Source organism: Colossoma macropomum, unplaced genomic scaffold, assembly GCF_904425465.1.
Source record: "Colossoma macropomum unplaced genomic scaffold, Colossoma_macropomum, whole genome shotgun sequence".
Taxonomy (NCBI): domain Eukaryota; kingdom Metazoa; phylum Chordata; class Actinopteri; order Characiformes; family Serrasalmidae; genus Colossoma; species Colossoma macropomum.
The window spans coordinates 34378974-34392225 of NW_023494804.1; the positions used below are offsets into that span (position 1 = coordinate 34378974).

At 41.8% G+C, this 13252-nt stretch overlaps 1 protein-coding gene across 1 annotated transcript in view; it reads left to right on the forward strand.

The window, feature by feature from the left end:
• The first annotated feature begins 1298 nt into the window (after positions 1 to 1298).
• Positions 1299 to 13252, forward strand: part of cblb (Cbl proto-oncogene B, E3 ubiquitin protein ligase) — a 125714-nt gene continuing 113760 nt past the window's right edge. The window contains exons 1-3 of the mRNA XM_036595698.1: positions 1299 to 1626; positions 2135 to 2312; positions 2799 to 3049. Coding sequence (XP_036451591.1) covers positions 2145 to 2312; positions 2799 to 3049 — 419 coding nt within the window. The 5' untranslated portion in view covers positions 1299 to 1626; positions 2135 to 2144. The remainder of the gene's footprint in view (positions 1627 to 2134; positions 2313 to 2798; positions 3050 to 13252) is intronic.

A 13252-nucleotide genomic window follows, 5' to 3' on the forward strand; every position in this document is an offset into this window, starting at 1 on the left:
GAGTATATTTTATAACGATGTGAAGTTGGTAGAGCTCTGATACTGAGGCTGTGGAATGAAACATAAACACAATTAACATCCTACCATGCTCTGTGTCGTACAAAAATGCTGAATAGAGGCCCAGTTGACCTCAATTTTGGGTCACAATGGCGAGAGGAAAAGACCTCAGTGACTTCAAAAGAGGGTTTATTATTGAAGAACGGATGGCAGAAGTTTCAGTCACATAAAGTTACATCTGCATTTATGTCTATGGGAAAGACATCAGTAAACAGGATGATGAATTGTGGTCAGCAATGTACTTTCAGTGACTGTGATGCTCGGGTGTTGGTGTGATATGTAGGAGAAAATGGTCGGTGACTGAGAACATCAATACAAGATATGTATCAGCCTGTCATCAAGAAAAACAGTCCATCCACAACTACATCGAGAGGGATGTTACAATAGAGTTGCAGTGCATGAGTCCCTCGTAACAAAGACGAACACACATTCGAGAGTTCAGTGGTGCGGAATCCTTCAGTACTGGTCTGCAGAGATGGGTAAAATACTTATGTGGCCAGATGAGTCAGCCTTTACCATGTTCTCCGCAAGTGGGAGAGTGCATGTGTGGACACACCAAGAAAACAGTGCAGGTCTGAATGCTTGACCTTTACAGTGAGTGGGTCCGGTGGCTCTGCAGTAAAGGAGGCTTTTTCCTGGCATGATTTGGGTCCACTTGTCCCCTTAGAGCAGGGCTGCCCAAATTTGCCTGCCAAAAAGCTGAGTAATCTGAAACAATACGAGGACAAGCGTGTTTACTTCTTACATTTTAGCTTTTTATTTTTCTTTAAAGCTCTTATTTTTAAGCACTGTTTGTAATAAAACATGTATTATAATGTTATAGCACCAAAAGTGTTCTTCTATTTTTACAATGTCAAGCCTGTAACAATAGGAGAACCCTTTTGGTGGTATATAGAATACTTTTAAAAAAGGTTCATGTACGCACATGTAAATATATGTATATACACACACACTGACTCGGCTTTTCTCCTAATGTCACGCGTGACTCAAAGTCACATAAACATCATCATTAGTTTCCACTGGAAAGTGACGGTGATAAGATTTTAGCGCCTCTATTTACATATTTATATAAGGGACGGGCTACAAACCGTTTCGCCCAATGTCATTCGACACTTTCTGAATATTAGGCATGCCGAGGAGTTCTCGATTGCGATTGGTGAGAAGGGAGCTTCCTTATTTGCATAGTCCGGCCCACTGTTGCGAGCTGCCTGTCTGTTTTGGCTCCTCCCCGCGGTGTCAGCGGAGCGGGACGCAGCCCGATCTGCTCTCCTCCAGCACGGCTGTTTAAAAGCGTACTGATTTTGAAACGAGCAGCGTTGGCCAACGACGGTACCAGCGACCGACCGAAACGGGATTTTACGTCTTTTAATACTGCCTGGGAGCAGGGTGCCGAGGAATGTATTCCGCTGACAGCGTGTCGGGATTAGATATGTAGTAGTTTCACCCGTATTTGCTGTGTTTTTGTCGCTTTTGTTGCGTTTTTATTTTGTTGCTGGGGACCTCCTTGCTTCAACTCGGGAACTCTCCGTTGACATTCCCTCTCTTTGGCAGCTCCTCTGTTTTGCCGCAGTAAGTGTGGAGTTTGTGGACGTTAGAAAAACAGATTGTAAAAACAGAAACGTTGACGGCTCCAACGTTAGTCGTTGTCAGACGAATAAGTGTTTAAAGTCGCCTTGTTTTGGTTTGTTTTGCTGAGATTGTTGTTCACAGCTTTTCCTAAAAATGCAGTCAGTCAGCGTTTTGACACTGTTTCACTCCTCGCAAACGCCGAGATAACTGGCTACGACGTTGGAAAGAGAGGGAGAAGTTCAGATGGACTGTCGATAGCCAGTTATTTAGCCAGGTCAGTGAAGTAAACTAGCCCAGCCACTGTTAGAAAAGTCACGGACTTCCCTTTTAGTTGCTAGTTAAGCTAGTTAGCCAGGTAAGCTAGGTTAGCTGACTAACTAGTATTAGCCCAAACTAGTGTTTTGCTTCTGTGTACTGTTTGGCTGAAGTGCCCCTAAGTAGTGTGCTTGTGTTTACTGAGACCCGACCACGCGAGTCCACGGAGAGATTTGCTCTGTTTCCCCTACAGTGCGGAGGAAATGGCAACCGCTCTCAGTGGCCGGAGTATGGGCGGACGGGCGCCGAACCCGCGGAAAGGCCGGATTTTGGGCCTCATCGACGCCATCCAGGACGTGGTGGGACCCCCGAAACAAGCCGCCGCGGACAGGAGGACGGTAGAGAAAACGTGGAAACTCATGGATAAAGTGGTGAGAGAACCGCTCACGCCTTGTGTTTACACTAGAGATGGTTCAGTTCGATTCACTTTACCGAGCCGATTCTTCCGAGCGCTCCGTTTCAGTGAATCGAACGTCCGCTTCGACCATTGATTGACTCAGCTCAGGTCAGCTGTGTGAACTGAACTGAACTGAACTGAACTTATAAAACTGATGCGAGGTTTAGTTGCTTCCTGGCTTTCTTCTTGCTACTGATTCATCCTGCAATGTTATGAGCAACATGACAGGCTGGTTAACACACTTCTGAGTGAAATTACAATATGGGGTTGCACAAGATCATCTTCCAGCATGTGACCCTGTTACTAACCCTGGAATATGCTTTGAAGCAGGAGTTAATGTTGTTAAAACATGTTTACCCATTACGCAGCTTTGTGGCAAGGAACCTCAGTCTGATTGCAGAACATGCACCATCATGGTCTGTATTGAATGCCTAAAATCAGTTTGTGTTTTCTTTTATAGGTGAGGTTGTGTCAGAACCCCAGACTACAGCTGAAAAACAGCCCTCCTTACATCCTGGACATCCTGCCGGACACCTACCAGCACCTGAGGATGATCCTGTGCAAGTATGAGGAGAACCAGAAACTCGTGCAGCTCAGCGAGAACGATTACTTTAAGGTCTACATCGACAGCCTGATGAAGAAATCGAAAAGGGCTATCCGCCTCTTTAAAGAGGGCAAGGAGAGGATGTACGAGGAGCAGTCACAGGACAGGTAGGGGGTTTTGTCTGTCTGTTCAAACAGGACTAAAAGAGTGTTGTTTGCTTTCGTCTGCATGCATACGAAGAAGTGTTGATAAGGTTTTTTTGTACACTTCTTCTTGTCTTGTGGAGAATGTGGTCTATGTGTTTGTGGTTTCCAGCTGCCCAGGACGCAGTGCAGCATTGCTAGTTCCTCTGTGGATCGCTTATGTGTATTTTGACATACGCAGATGTTTTTCGTAAGGTAATTGAGTGTTAATGCTGTTTTCAGCCTAATCCTCGAGCCACCAATCTTAGACCGAGCCGCCAGGGGCAGTGGGGCTGGACAGGGAAAGGTCAGGTCATGTGACTTATGCTCAGTTTGTGACTTTAATCTGTTCTGGCCTTTAATTTGATCAAGAACAGCTGCTAATTGATGGAGAGTCAGCGCTCTGATGGGAAGAGCTGACCCATAGAGGACCAGGGGTCATACGAGTCAAACCCGTCAACCGAGTCAGGCCTCTGCTTTTCATAATTGGTGGTACTAATGAGTTCGGTTACAGAGCGAACTCGCCGATCAACACTTTTACATTTGAAGGGATTTGATTGATGCATATGGGTCAGAGCAGTGTGTGAGGATCCTCTGCATCTTCTAGGCAGCAGCACGGTCTGCTGATCTCAGTCATGCTTCCCATTCTCCCCACACTCAGTAATAAACGAGGGAAAATCTTAGTCTTCTGGTTTCCTCACAGCCAAATGTAACATTTCCAGAATCTGCTTGAAAATACAGCCTCACATTTGCAGCCATGCTGTATCTTGGCCCCGGACTATTTAGGTAAACACTGTACGTTTTGAAAAAAAGTTTGTGGAGTCGTTTGATATTGCCAGGAAATAACGGCGTTTTTGGTTGTTGGTTTGTTTCCCGGTATTTCTCTGTGTGGTGTGCGGTGCTGATTATGGATGCGCTCTTGGCAGAAGTGTTTAATTTGGGGGAATTGACAGCGCTCCCTCACACTGACCTCAGACTCCCTGCTCTCCGCAGGGGAGGCATAATGGAGAAAACAGGCTTTGCAGATGAGGGGCTGCCTGTGCGCCTGTGTTTGTCTGTTTGTTTTTGTACATTGCCAGCACAAAATAGCCTGACTTTGTAGGAAAATTAGAGAAAAACAAGACAAACATACAACATTAGGACTAACAGAATGACTTAGAACTAAGAAAATCCTGGCTTTGTGAAGTGCCTTTGATGAAAGCATTTCTTTAGTTGGTTACTGAGGTTAAGGTTAGGCTTTGAGTTCGGCTTTGTTGACATCATTTGACGTTTTTGATGTTACGTGACGCGCTGCTGTTCAGAAGCACTGTTTTCATTTATAAAAACCCATTTTGTTGTGGTTACTTATGAGTGCAGGTATAAAATGATTTTAATGTGATGCTAAATTAATTTTAAGGAATTCCACAAATTAGGAAATTTCCCAGATTCCATATTAATTGTGAAAGCTGTATAGTAGGGATGCACTAATATGAGAATTGTGGTCAGATGCCGATATCTGGTGTTTTTCATGTACATATCTGTCAGTGTCGACACATCGACGCAGATACATGAACATTTACATAATGTAGAAACTGGAACTACATTAATCAGCATTACAGAGAAATGTAACATTTTATTTCTGTGGGGTTATGAATACAGTAAAATGAATAAAAATGTATTTTACTACAGCTAAACATCCTACGTTTCCAGAGTAAATACATCATTAAGGATAGCAGTCAAATCCAAACATCTCTCTGATAGCGAATTTTTTTTTTTAGCATAGCAAATGCCTGCAGTTTCCGATATCATGGTGCATCCTTTACTGAAAGTATCAAGAATGAACTTTATATTAAAATCAATATCCATAATACCTCACATTTGATAGGTGGTGACTGAATCTTGTTACTCAAACAGCCGTTCATAGCATTGTAATGAACTGAAATTGCTATAAATAGGCTATTACTGTTTGTTATTGCTAAAATTAGCTTTTTATGTGTCATAGCTTTTTTGTTGTCCTCAAAATTCTTTAGCCGGTGAACAAATCTTGGGTTTACAGTTGAATGCGAAAGTTTAAACGCTCTTGGTTAAACAACGTTTTGTTGATTTTCTAAGTGAAAAGACGTTAACACGTCCTCCACAGAGACACCCTGAAATATGGTATTTTTCTGTAAATTGCGGTGCACGATTTCTGTTTATTAGCTCGGTTCAACTTATATAAAGAGTGCTGTAACTTTTGCACAGGCCGCATTTGATGTTTGTTTTCTCAGTTGTGTTAACTTCAGCAAATAAACAGTAATTCTGCATTAAAATGTGCAGCAGTCGGTTCTCTGTGGAGGATGTATTCACTTATTTTCTCTTAGAAAATCAAGAAAATGTGATTTGCACATTTGCAAGACTGCATCTTATGATGTGTAGTGTATAGCCTTTCCAGCTATACTGTACATTTGATAACATTTATAAGACAAATGATTCCAGACTTGTAAGTGATGAGGAATATATGATACATAGGGGACATATGCATGATCTCATGTCCTGACACTGTATAAAAACAAACCTGTGTGTGTTAGTTTGGAGTGATGGAGATGAGAAAACAGTGGGTGAGAGGCTGAGTGTGTGTGTGTGTGTGTGTGTGTGTGTGTGTGTGTGTGTGTGTGTGTGTGTTTGGGGTGAGAGGGAGGTAGAGGAGCATTTGTTAGCCCGGGGACTCAGGCTGACAGGCTGTTCTGACACACTGCCGTAGTGCCAGAGCCTGTGACACTCTTAGCGCGGAGGTATTGGCTGATGGCCTGCCATGGCTGCCATGTCTCTGTGTCTTAAATCTCAGAGGAGAAGTCCGCTGCCCTCTGGGTCTCATTGCACGGGCCCACAAAACAAGGAACATTTCTCTTTAGAGACAAAAGGAGTGGAGAGCTGAGGAGACCAGGGCCTGACCGATGTATTGGTCAGCCAGTAGCATCGGCTGTGGTTTTATTAGTGTTGGAGAAATTCCTGCTGCTAAGATGGCATATTGAAACAAACTGCTGACGTGACGAAAACTGTTCTGATTTGAGGGTTTAATGTTTTGTTGCTCACATTTCAGTCTTTATAGCAGCTTCTGAAATCAGACAGCTGCTCATTTCTAACAGTGAAGTACATGCTGAGCTGGTAATATGGAGTAAAATAATTTTGGGTGATATTATTGGAATTTATAGCTTTTTAAAATCAGTGTCAGTGTTGCTCACTACTAGGGCTGAACGATTTAGGGAAAATGGCAAATTGCGATTTTTTTTCCGGCTTAAAATTTTGATTATTTTCTATAAATTGAGGTTCAGACCTGTTTTTTTAACCAAAAAGACCAGAATATCCACTTTTTCTGGCTTGAAGCTTGACCCCTTAATGTAGTGTGCCAGAGAGCCAATAAGTTGTGGTTGTGATGTCACAACAGATGGAGCTTTGGCTGCCTCTGATTGGTCTGTTAACTCTACAGGCTGTATACAGGTCTGTGTTAGGGAAAATTCCCCTTCTTAAAACTTTTGTTGTAATGTTTTCGATAAAGTAGGTGGTAAGTTTTAAAAATTGCAGCTCTTGTGATTTTTAAATAGCATTTCCTTAAATTGTGATTTCGATATAAATGATTAATCTCTCAGCCCTAGAGAAGAGAGGAGGGATATGCATTGTATGTGAGTCTGAAATAATAAGAAAAGTTTAAAGCACTGACGGAAATGAAGCGAAGCTGAGGCGCTGGAGTATATCAGCATGAAGAAGCTGAAGTGGCTCCCAGTTTGCAGTCTGGCCTCCGCACGCTGCACGTGTGCTTTAGTAATTACACTTCACCTCCTGATCCCAGCCATGGGACTCTCTCCGTCTGCTGTAAATATCACCCCTGCTGCAAGCTGCCAGGCTCCAGCCTTATGCGAGCTGTGGGAGAGGAAATGCTGAAAAACATACAAGGATATATATAAAAGTTTGAACACCGCTAGTTAAATGAACACGCCTCTTCAGAGAACTTATAAAAGGCATTTTTCTGCACATTTTAATGCACAAATTCACATTTCCTATTTATTTGCTGAGGTTAATTAACATTGGGAAAAAAATAAGAGGTAACAATTAGCAAATAAGCACTAAACATGGATTAAAATGTGCAGACATGCATTCATATGGAGGATGTGTACTTATTTTCATGTAATCTGTGTGTTTGTGTGTGTGTGTGTGTGTGTGTGTGTGTGTGTGTGTGTGTGTGTGTGTTTATGTGAAGATTTTATTCCAAAAAGCTGTAAATCCATTTGTCACAGCTTTGGATGTAAAGACGTTTGAAAAGATTAACAGCTGATATTTAACACACAGTCAAAAACACAATCGCTGCTGTCGGAAGAAAACCTCGTATCTCCAAAATGGTAACTTTACAGGAGAAGGAAAAAAGCTCATTTCATTTTAATGTAAGTCAATGGAACCAGACGTTTTCCCAAGCCATTCTGGGCCGTTTCTTTTAGTCCATTCATCATGAAATTTACATACAATATAAAGGGCAACAGGTATTTTCAAATTATGTGAAAAAATGAAAAACATCAAAAATGGAGATACGAGGTTTTCTCCCGACAACGTTGATATATTCTCTAATATGGGTGTTACTATTGATATTTCTTGTATGTGTTTCTTGTATAAGCTCTCTCTTAACAAATGATTCATTAAAAACCATGAAAGTGGCATTTAACTTGTTTTTGAACCAAGCGTTCATATATAAAATATTCCTTATAAACTTTTTCAGACTGAATCTGAACATATATTGTCTCCATATAGAAACTAGTTAAAAAAAATAAAAAGAATATAATTAGTAGATGCCTTAATGTTGTTAGTTTTTTATGCTGTTCTTTTCCCTGTGGACCACATTTACTATTATATGCACAATTATTTATATAATTAGGCTTAATGTTTTTTGTGTTTCCTTTTATTTGATGTCATTGTTATAATGGTTAGCGCAGCCTGGATAAAAGCTGTTCTCTGGCACCAATTTGCACACGCTGGAAATCCTCCTGCTGTGAAGGGTGCTTTAATTAATCATACCTAAAGCTAATTAAGTTAAAAGAGTAGGTTCTGAGGCCAGGCTAATGCAATTAGCCCTGGATTTCAAATACTTGGACCAAAAAAGACCTGCCCTCCATATATTTATATAAAAAAACACCCTGTGACTTCAGTGAATGATGGAGTGCCGTTTTTTGTGAAAGAGTGATGTGCCGATGGGTCCGCTGGGCCAAAGGGACGAGGGTTTGATGAGATCCGACTCACGGCGGAGGCAGGGGCTGTAAGCTGACATTGTCGATCGTGCTGCATTGAACACTATTGGCTGATTGCTGACTTTCCATGTGTCTCTCTGACTGTGATGGTCTAAATGCATTAGCATCAATTAGTAGTGACATTAAGAGCTGATCTAACAGCGCTCAGCGATAGAGACGATTGGGGAAAGCATGGGCGTATTGAGTGCAGACGCAGCTGGCAAGCGAAACAGATGAAGTAGTACTTTTAGCCTCGGTGTCGGCCCATTGTGCTCTTTCTGTGGTTTTCGTAAGCCTTTCTCCTGGCCCACTGTTGGAATGAGGCTGCTGCCAAGGACTACAGAGGAAAGATATGCTAAAGACAGGGATACTTTGAGTAGCACAGCTGCCTTTAAGCTGTAGTCAGTAAAGTTACTTGTAAGAGTTTAGTTTAATTTAGTTAATTGAACATTAACTAAGAAAACCTCATATCTCCAAAACGATAACTTTACAGGAGAAGGAAAAAACCTACTTTACTTTTAATGTAAGTCAATGGAACCAGACGTTTTTCCAAGTCATTTCGGGTCATTTCTTTTAGTCCGTTCGTCATGAAATTTACACACAATGTAAAGGGCAACAGGTATTTTCAGGTTATGTCAAAAACTGAAAAATGTCAAAAATGGAGCTACGAGGTTTTCTTCCGAACAACAGCTATAGGCAAGTTAACTGAGCCCCTAATCTAACCTCATGTCTCCTGCACTGCATTTAAACGCACAGTCATGTCTTATATTTTCTTGTTTTTCCATCTGATTCGTATCTGATCTTATCTTTTACATGTAAACCTGCGAAATCTGATCCCCTCCATACTTATGAGAGCAAAATCCGAAGTTGCTACGGTGCTACAGTGCACAGATTCAGTCGGGAAAGCAAGTGTGTTTAGGAAAACAAGTCTTTTTTGAGCATTAGCTAGAGCGTGCTGCCTTGACACAGGCTGAAAGCGCTGAGAAATGCATAAAGGTTGCTGTGGCTTTGAGGTGAGCTCAGTCGTGAGCTCGTTCAGAGAGATAGAGGGGTTCGTTCTACCATTTGAGCTTACGCAGCCAAACAACTGAGGTTTGGCCTTTTAAGAAGCCTAGAGATAGTAGAGATGGTCTTCTCTGTCGTCTTGGTGCTCTTGCTTTTCGCTCCCTAGCAGCAGGCCTGGCCTAACCTGTGAAATCGAGCTCTCTCTGTAGATAATGGAAGGACGTGGCGCGCTGTGTTCTGGTCCTCTCTGGCCTCTGTCAGCTTCGTAAGTGGTGTGGGAGGCAGGATTATGCACCCTCAGAGATGGCTTTCGCCAAGCTAATGTACTCTGCTGGCTGTGTGGCGGCTGCACAGTTTTCATCCACTTTAAGTTGTTTAACTGTGTGGTTCCTGAAGGTCTGAGAAGCTTTCTGAGAAGACTCAGGAGCTTTTGATGCCTCCCTCGCACTTTACTGTCAGTTTCTTGAGTTTCTGCCTCACCTGAAGGTCTCAAATGTTTCTTTGTACTTTATATCTATCTGGAAAATGAAGGTTTCTAAATGGTTCTTGACTTGAATGCACTGATACACTACTAAAGTACATTTGCTTTCATCTTTTGAAGGGTTCTTTAGGGAACCAAAAGTGGTTCCTCAGTGGCTTTCCTCCAAAGAACCCTTTATAACAGTTTATTTTTCTAAGTTTGTACACTGAGGTCATTATTTTTTACTTTTTTGACAAAGAAACAGTGTTTTTAGGCACTTTATCTTGACAGCCTTCTGGTCTACAAGCCTTCAGTTAACAGTGGATCACTCTGTTTCTGAGGCTTCTCAATATGAGTGGGCGTCTGTTAAGTTAGCTCGCAGCTCAGCATGCCTGGCCGTGCCGTGCCTCTGTGTGTGTCGTGCTCCAGCCCTCTCCACATGGATAAACACATCGCGGTGGTTGTTTGGACCTGCCCACCTTTCAGCCCTCCACCATCTGCTGTGAGTAAACAGCAAAGGTTCAACACGTTACAGGACGCTCACCGCAACATGGCGCTTGATCATCGCCGCTGTCGTCTCAGCACACAGGAGCACAAACTCATTAGTCACCGACAAAGTAGAACGCAGAGGCCTTATGCTGCTGCTGCTGAAATGAGAAATGGCCACTATACACAAACATATTTTGTGTTAAAAATGCGCAATGAAAGCATTTTCTGATCTGAATTAGAGCCACATTACCCAGAGTAACCTCCACTCAGTTGGGTAAGGTGGTTTTGTGCTACTTTCAGTCTTGATGTTTGGCTATTTTCACAAATGGAGGTGATGCTTTACACACAGATGTGATATAAACTTGTTGAGACCGCATTTTATATTACTGTTACTTTCATATTTTAGATTTTTGCATCTCTAATTAAACAAACAGCTACAGTTGTGTGCAAAGTTTCAAATGACGTTTTGTTGATTTTCTAAGTGAAAATACGTCTACAGGGAACTTTAAATATGGTATTGTATGCAAAGTTCAGTGCACAGTTTCTACTTATTAGCTGAATTTGAACAAAGTGGAAAAAAATATCTATAAAATGTGCTATAACTTTTAGACAATACACACTTTATATTTTCTTTTTCACCCCCAAAATGTTAAATTCAGCAAACATTAACTGTGCATTAAAATTATTGTTTTTTTTTTTATTATTTTATTTTATATTTCTTATTGTGCTCTGTGGAGGATGTGTTAATGTTTTATTTACTTCGCCACATATAAAGGAGTAGGTGAGACTTTGTGGTCTAACTAAATGAGCTGTTATAAAAAATCAACAAAACCTTATTTGACTGGCGATGTTCAGACACTTGCGTATAACTGTGTAATTACATACTGCAAAAATGTTTTAAATAAACTAAAGCCGTATGGTTCTCTTTTATTAAGAATTAAGAGAAATATATACTAGAATGGTAGTATATACCCTTTATCACAGGCACAGAAAGTGAGGAACTAAATGGGAGTGGAAATGTATATGCAGTTATGCCGTCTGCTATGATGTGCATCTTAATTAATAAACAATACCTGAATTGTAATTATTATGCGTTGGTTTTGTTTGCTAAGTCGAGGCCAGGTTTAATTCAGCAGTCATGAACAATTTGAAATGACCTTAGAAAGCGCAGTCAGCAAATACGCAACTTGCTTCCAGTTCTAGGAATTATGTTCTATAACATAAACGCCGCACCAGCGTTGCTGTTTAGCGCGTCAATACGAAAACCTTATTTCTCTCACTGAGCTTCTCAGTAGGCTGAGTTTTCTCTGAAAAACATGATGAAAACCTGACAGGATGAGGGGAAAATATTAAAATACTGTCTAAAAAGAGAGAAGAAGACTTTGTCTCATACATATAAAGGAATAGGTGAGACCTTGTGGTCTCGCTGAATGAGTTGTCATTACAACGTGAGCCGGTATCAGATGTCTGGGGGAACCCTGATTTTTTTTCCCTATGCAATTGCAGAAGGTCCGTTAAGGTGCATTTTTTTTGTGTGTGTTTCTGGACTGTAGATGTTTGTGTGTCTCTCTTTCTGACTCAGAGAGCTGAAGTTGAAACGAAAGTGCAGATGGGGCTGGAAAAAGACAGCGGTGGATGTGAAACCGTGCTAGTCAGTGTCGCTCTAAGAGACCAGCTCCCCTTCTGACTTCAAGTGACAGCGAGCCAGAAGGGATAACCAACAAATAAATACCTCTGTCCTCATATATGCAGAATATGCTGATGTAAACTATTTCATGCTTGTTATGTGTAGGTTTCTCTTCTTAAATGAATAGTTGGCAAAAAAAAAAAATCATGTTTACAAAATTTTCCGCTTACAAATATAAAGAGTTTTCGGTTTAAAACCAGAACAGTGAGGCTAACGTTGCTAACAAACACTAGAACTCAGTAGTCACCCAAATAGCCTGAATTGCTTCTGTAAAAATACATCACCAGAGCTTCTCTCAACCTTCTTAACCACATCCAGGTCTTTTTTAAGGTTGAGCAGACTTGCCAGCGTGGTTTAGGACTCAGAATGACTTGTTGTCCAGAAGCCACTTTAGACAACAGGGTCTGTATTCATACACCACCTCAGGAGTAGGAGTGCTGATCTAGAATCAGTGACCATCATAAATGCAGAGGAATCTGATCCAAGATCAGCCCTGCTCTGTAAAAACAGCCCTGGTTTTGGCTGATATGGCGTAGCGGTGAAGGTTTGTTCATTTTTGTAGTTCCCAGTAAGTCTTGCTTCGCTCTGAACCACATCGATAAGACCTAAACGAAGACTTAAATGTGGTTTGAAAGAAGGTTTGGTAATGTATTTTTACAGAAACAGTTCAGCCTATTTGGGTGACTATTGAGTTCTAGTGTTTGTTAGCAATGTTAGCCTCATAGTTTTAAACTAAACCTCGCAGATGGCAGATGGAGATTAGGTCGAAAAAGTCTGACTAGGTTGAAAAGCTCTGCTCCCGAGCAGAAGGAGCCGCTCTGATTGTTGTTAATTTGGGGTTATTTACAGGCTGAAGCCCTTAAGGCCATCGAAGTTAATGACCCCAGGAGGGATGAAAGGGAAGTTTGTCCTCCTTCATCTAAGGACCTTCTTCCCGAATGGGCCCCCACTCTCTGCACCAACCCCCCCCCCACAGCTGCATCTAACACACACACCTCCCAACACAGTGAAGTTCAAACAACACTGAAGCTGGGGCCCGGCGGCCAGATGTTCCAGCATATAAGGGGGATCTGCCCCCTCTTTCCTTCTCCATTGACTTTGTTGCTTTCTTCTCTCGCGCTCCTTCATCCTCCACATCGACACGCTGCATGTTGTTACATGCTGAGGTCCGGATTTGCTTTTCCTTGCAGTGGTGTTAGTGCTGTGTGTAATGAGCATGGGGTCCTGTTTGGCTCACTGCGAAACTCTCTCTTTGTGTGGGGGTTAATTCAGCTCCTCACCTGTGAGGGTTCAGCTCCTCTGCTTATGAAGAAGTGTGT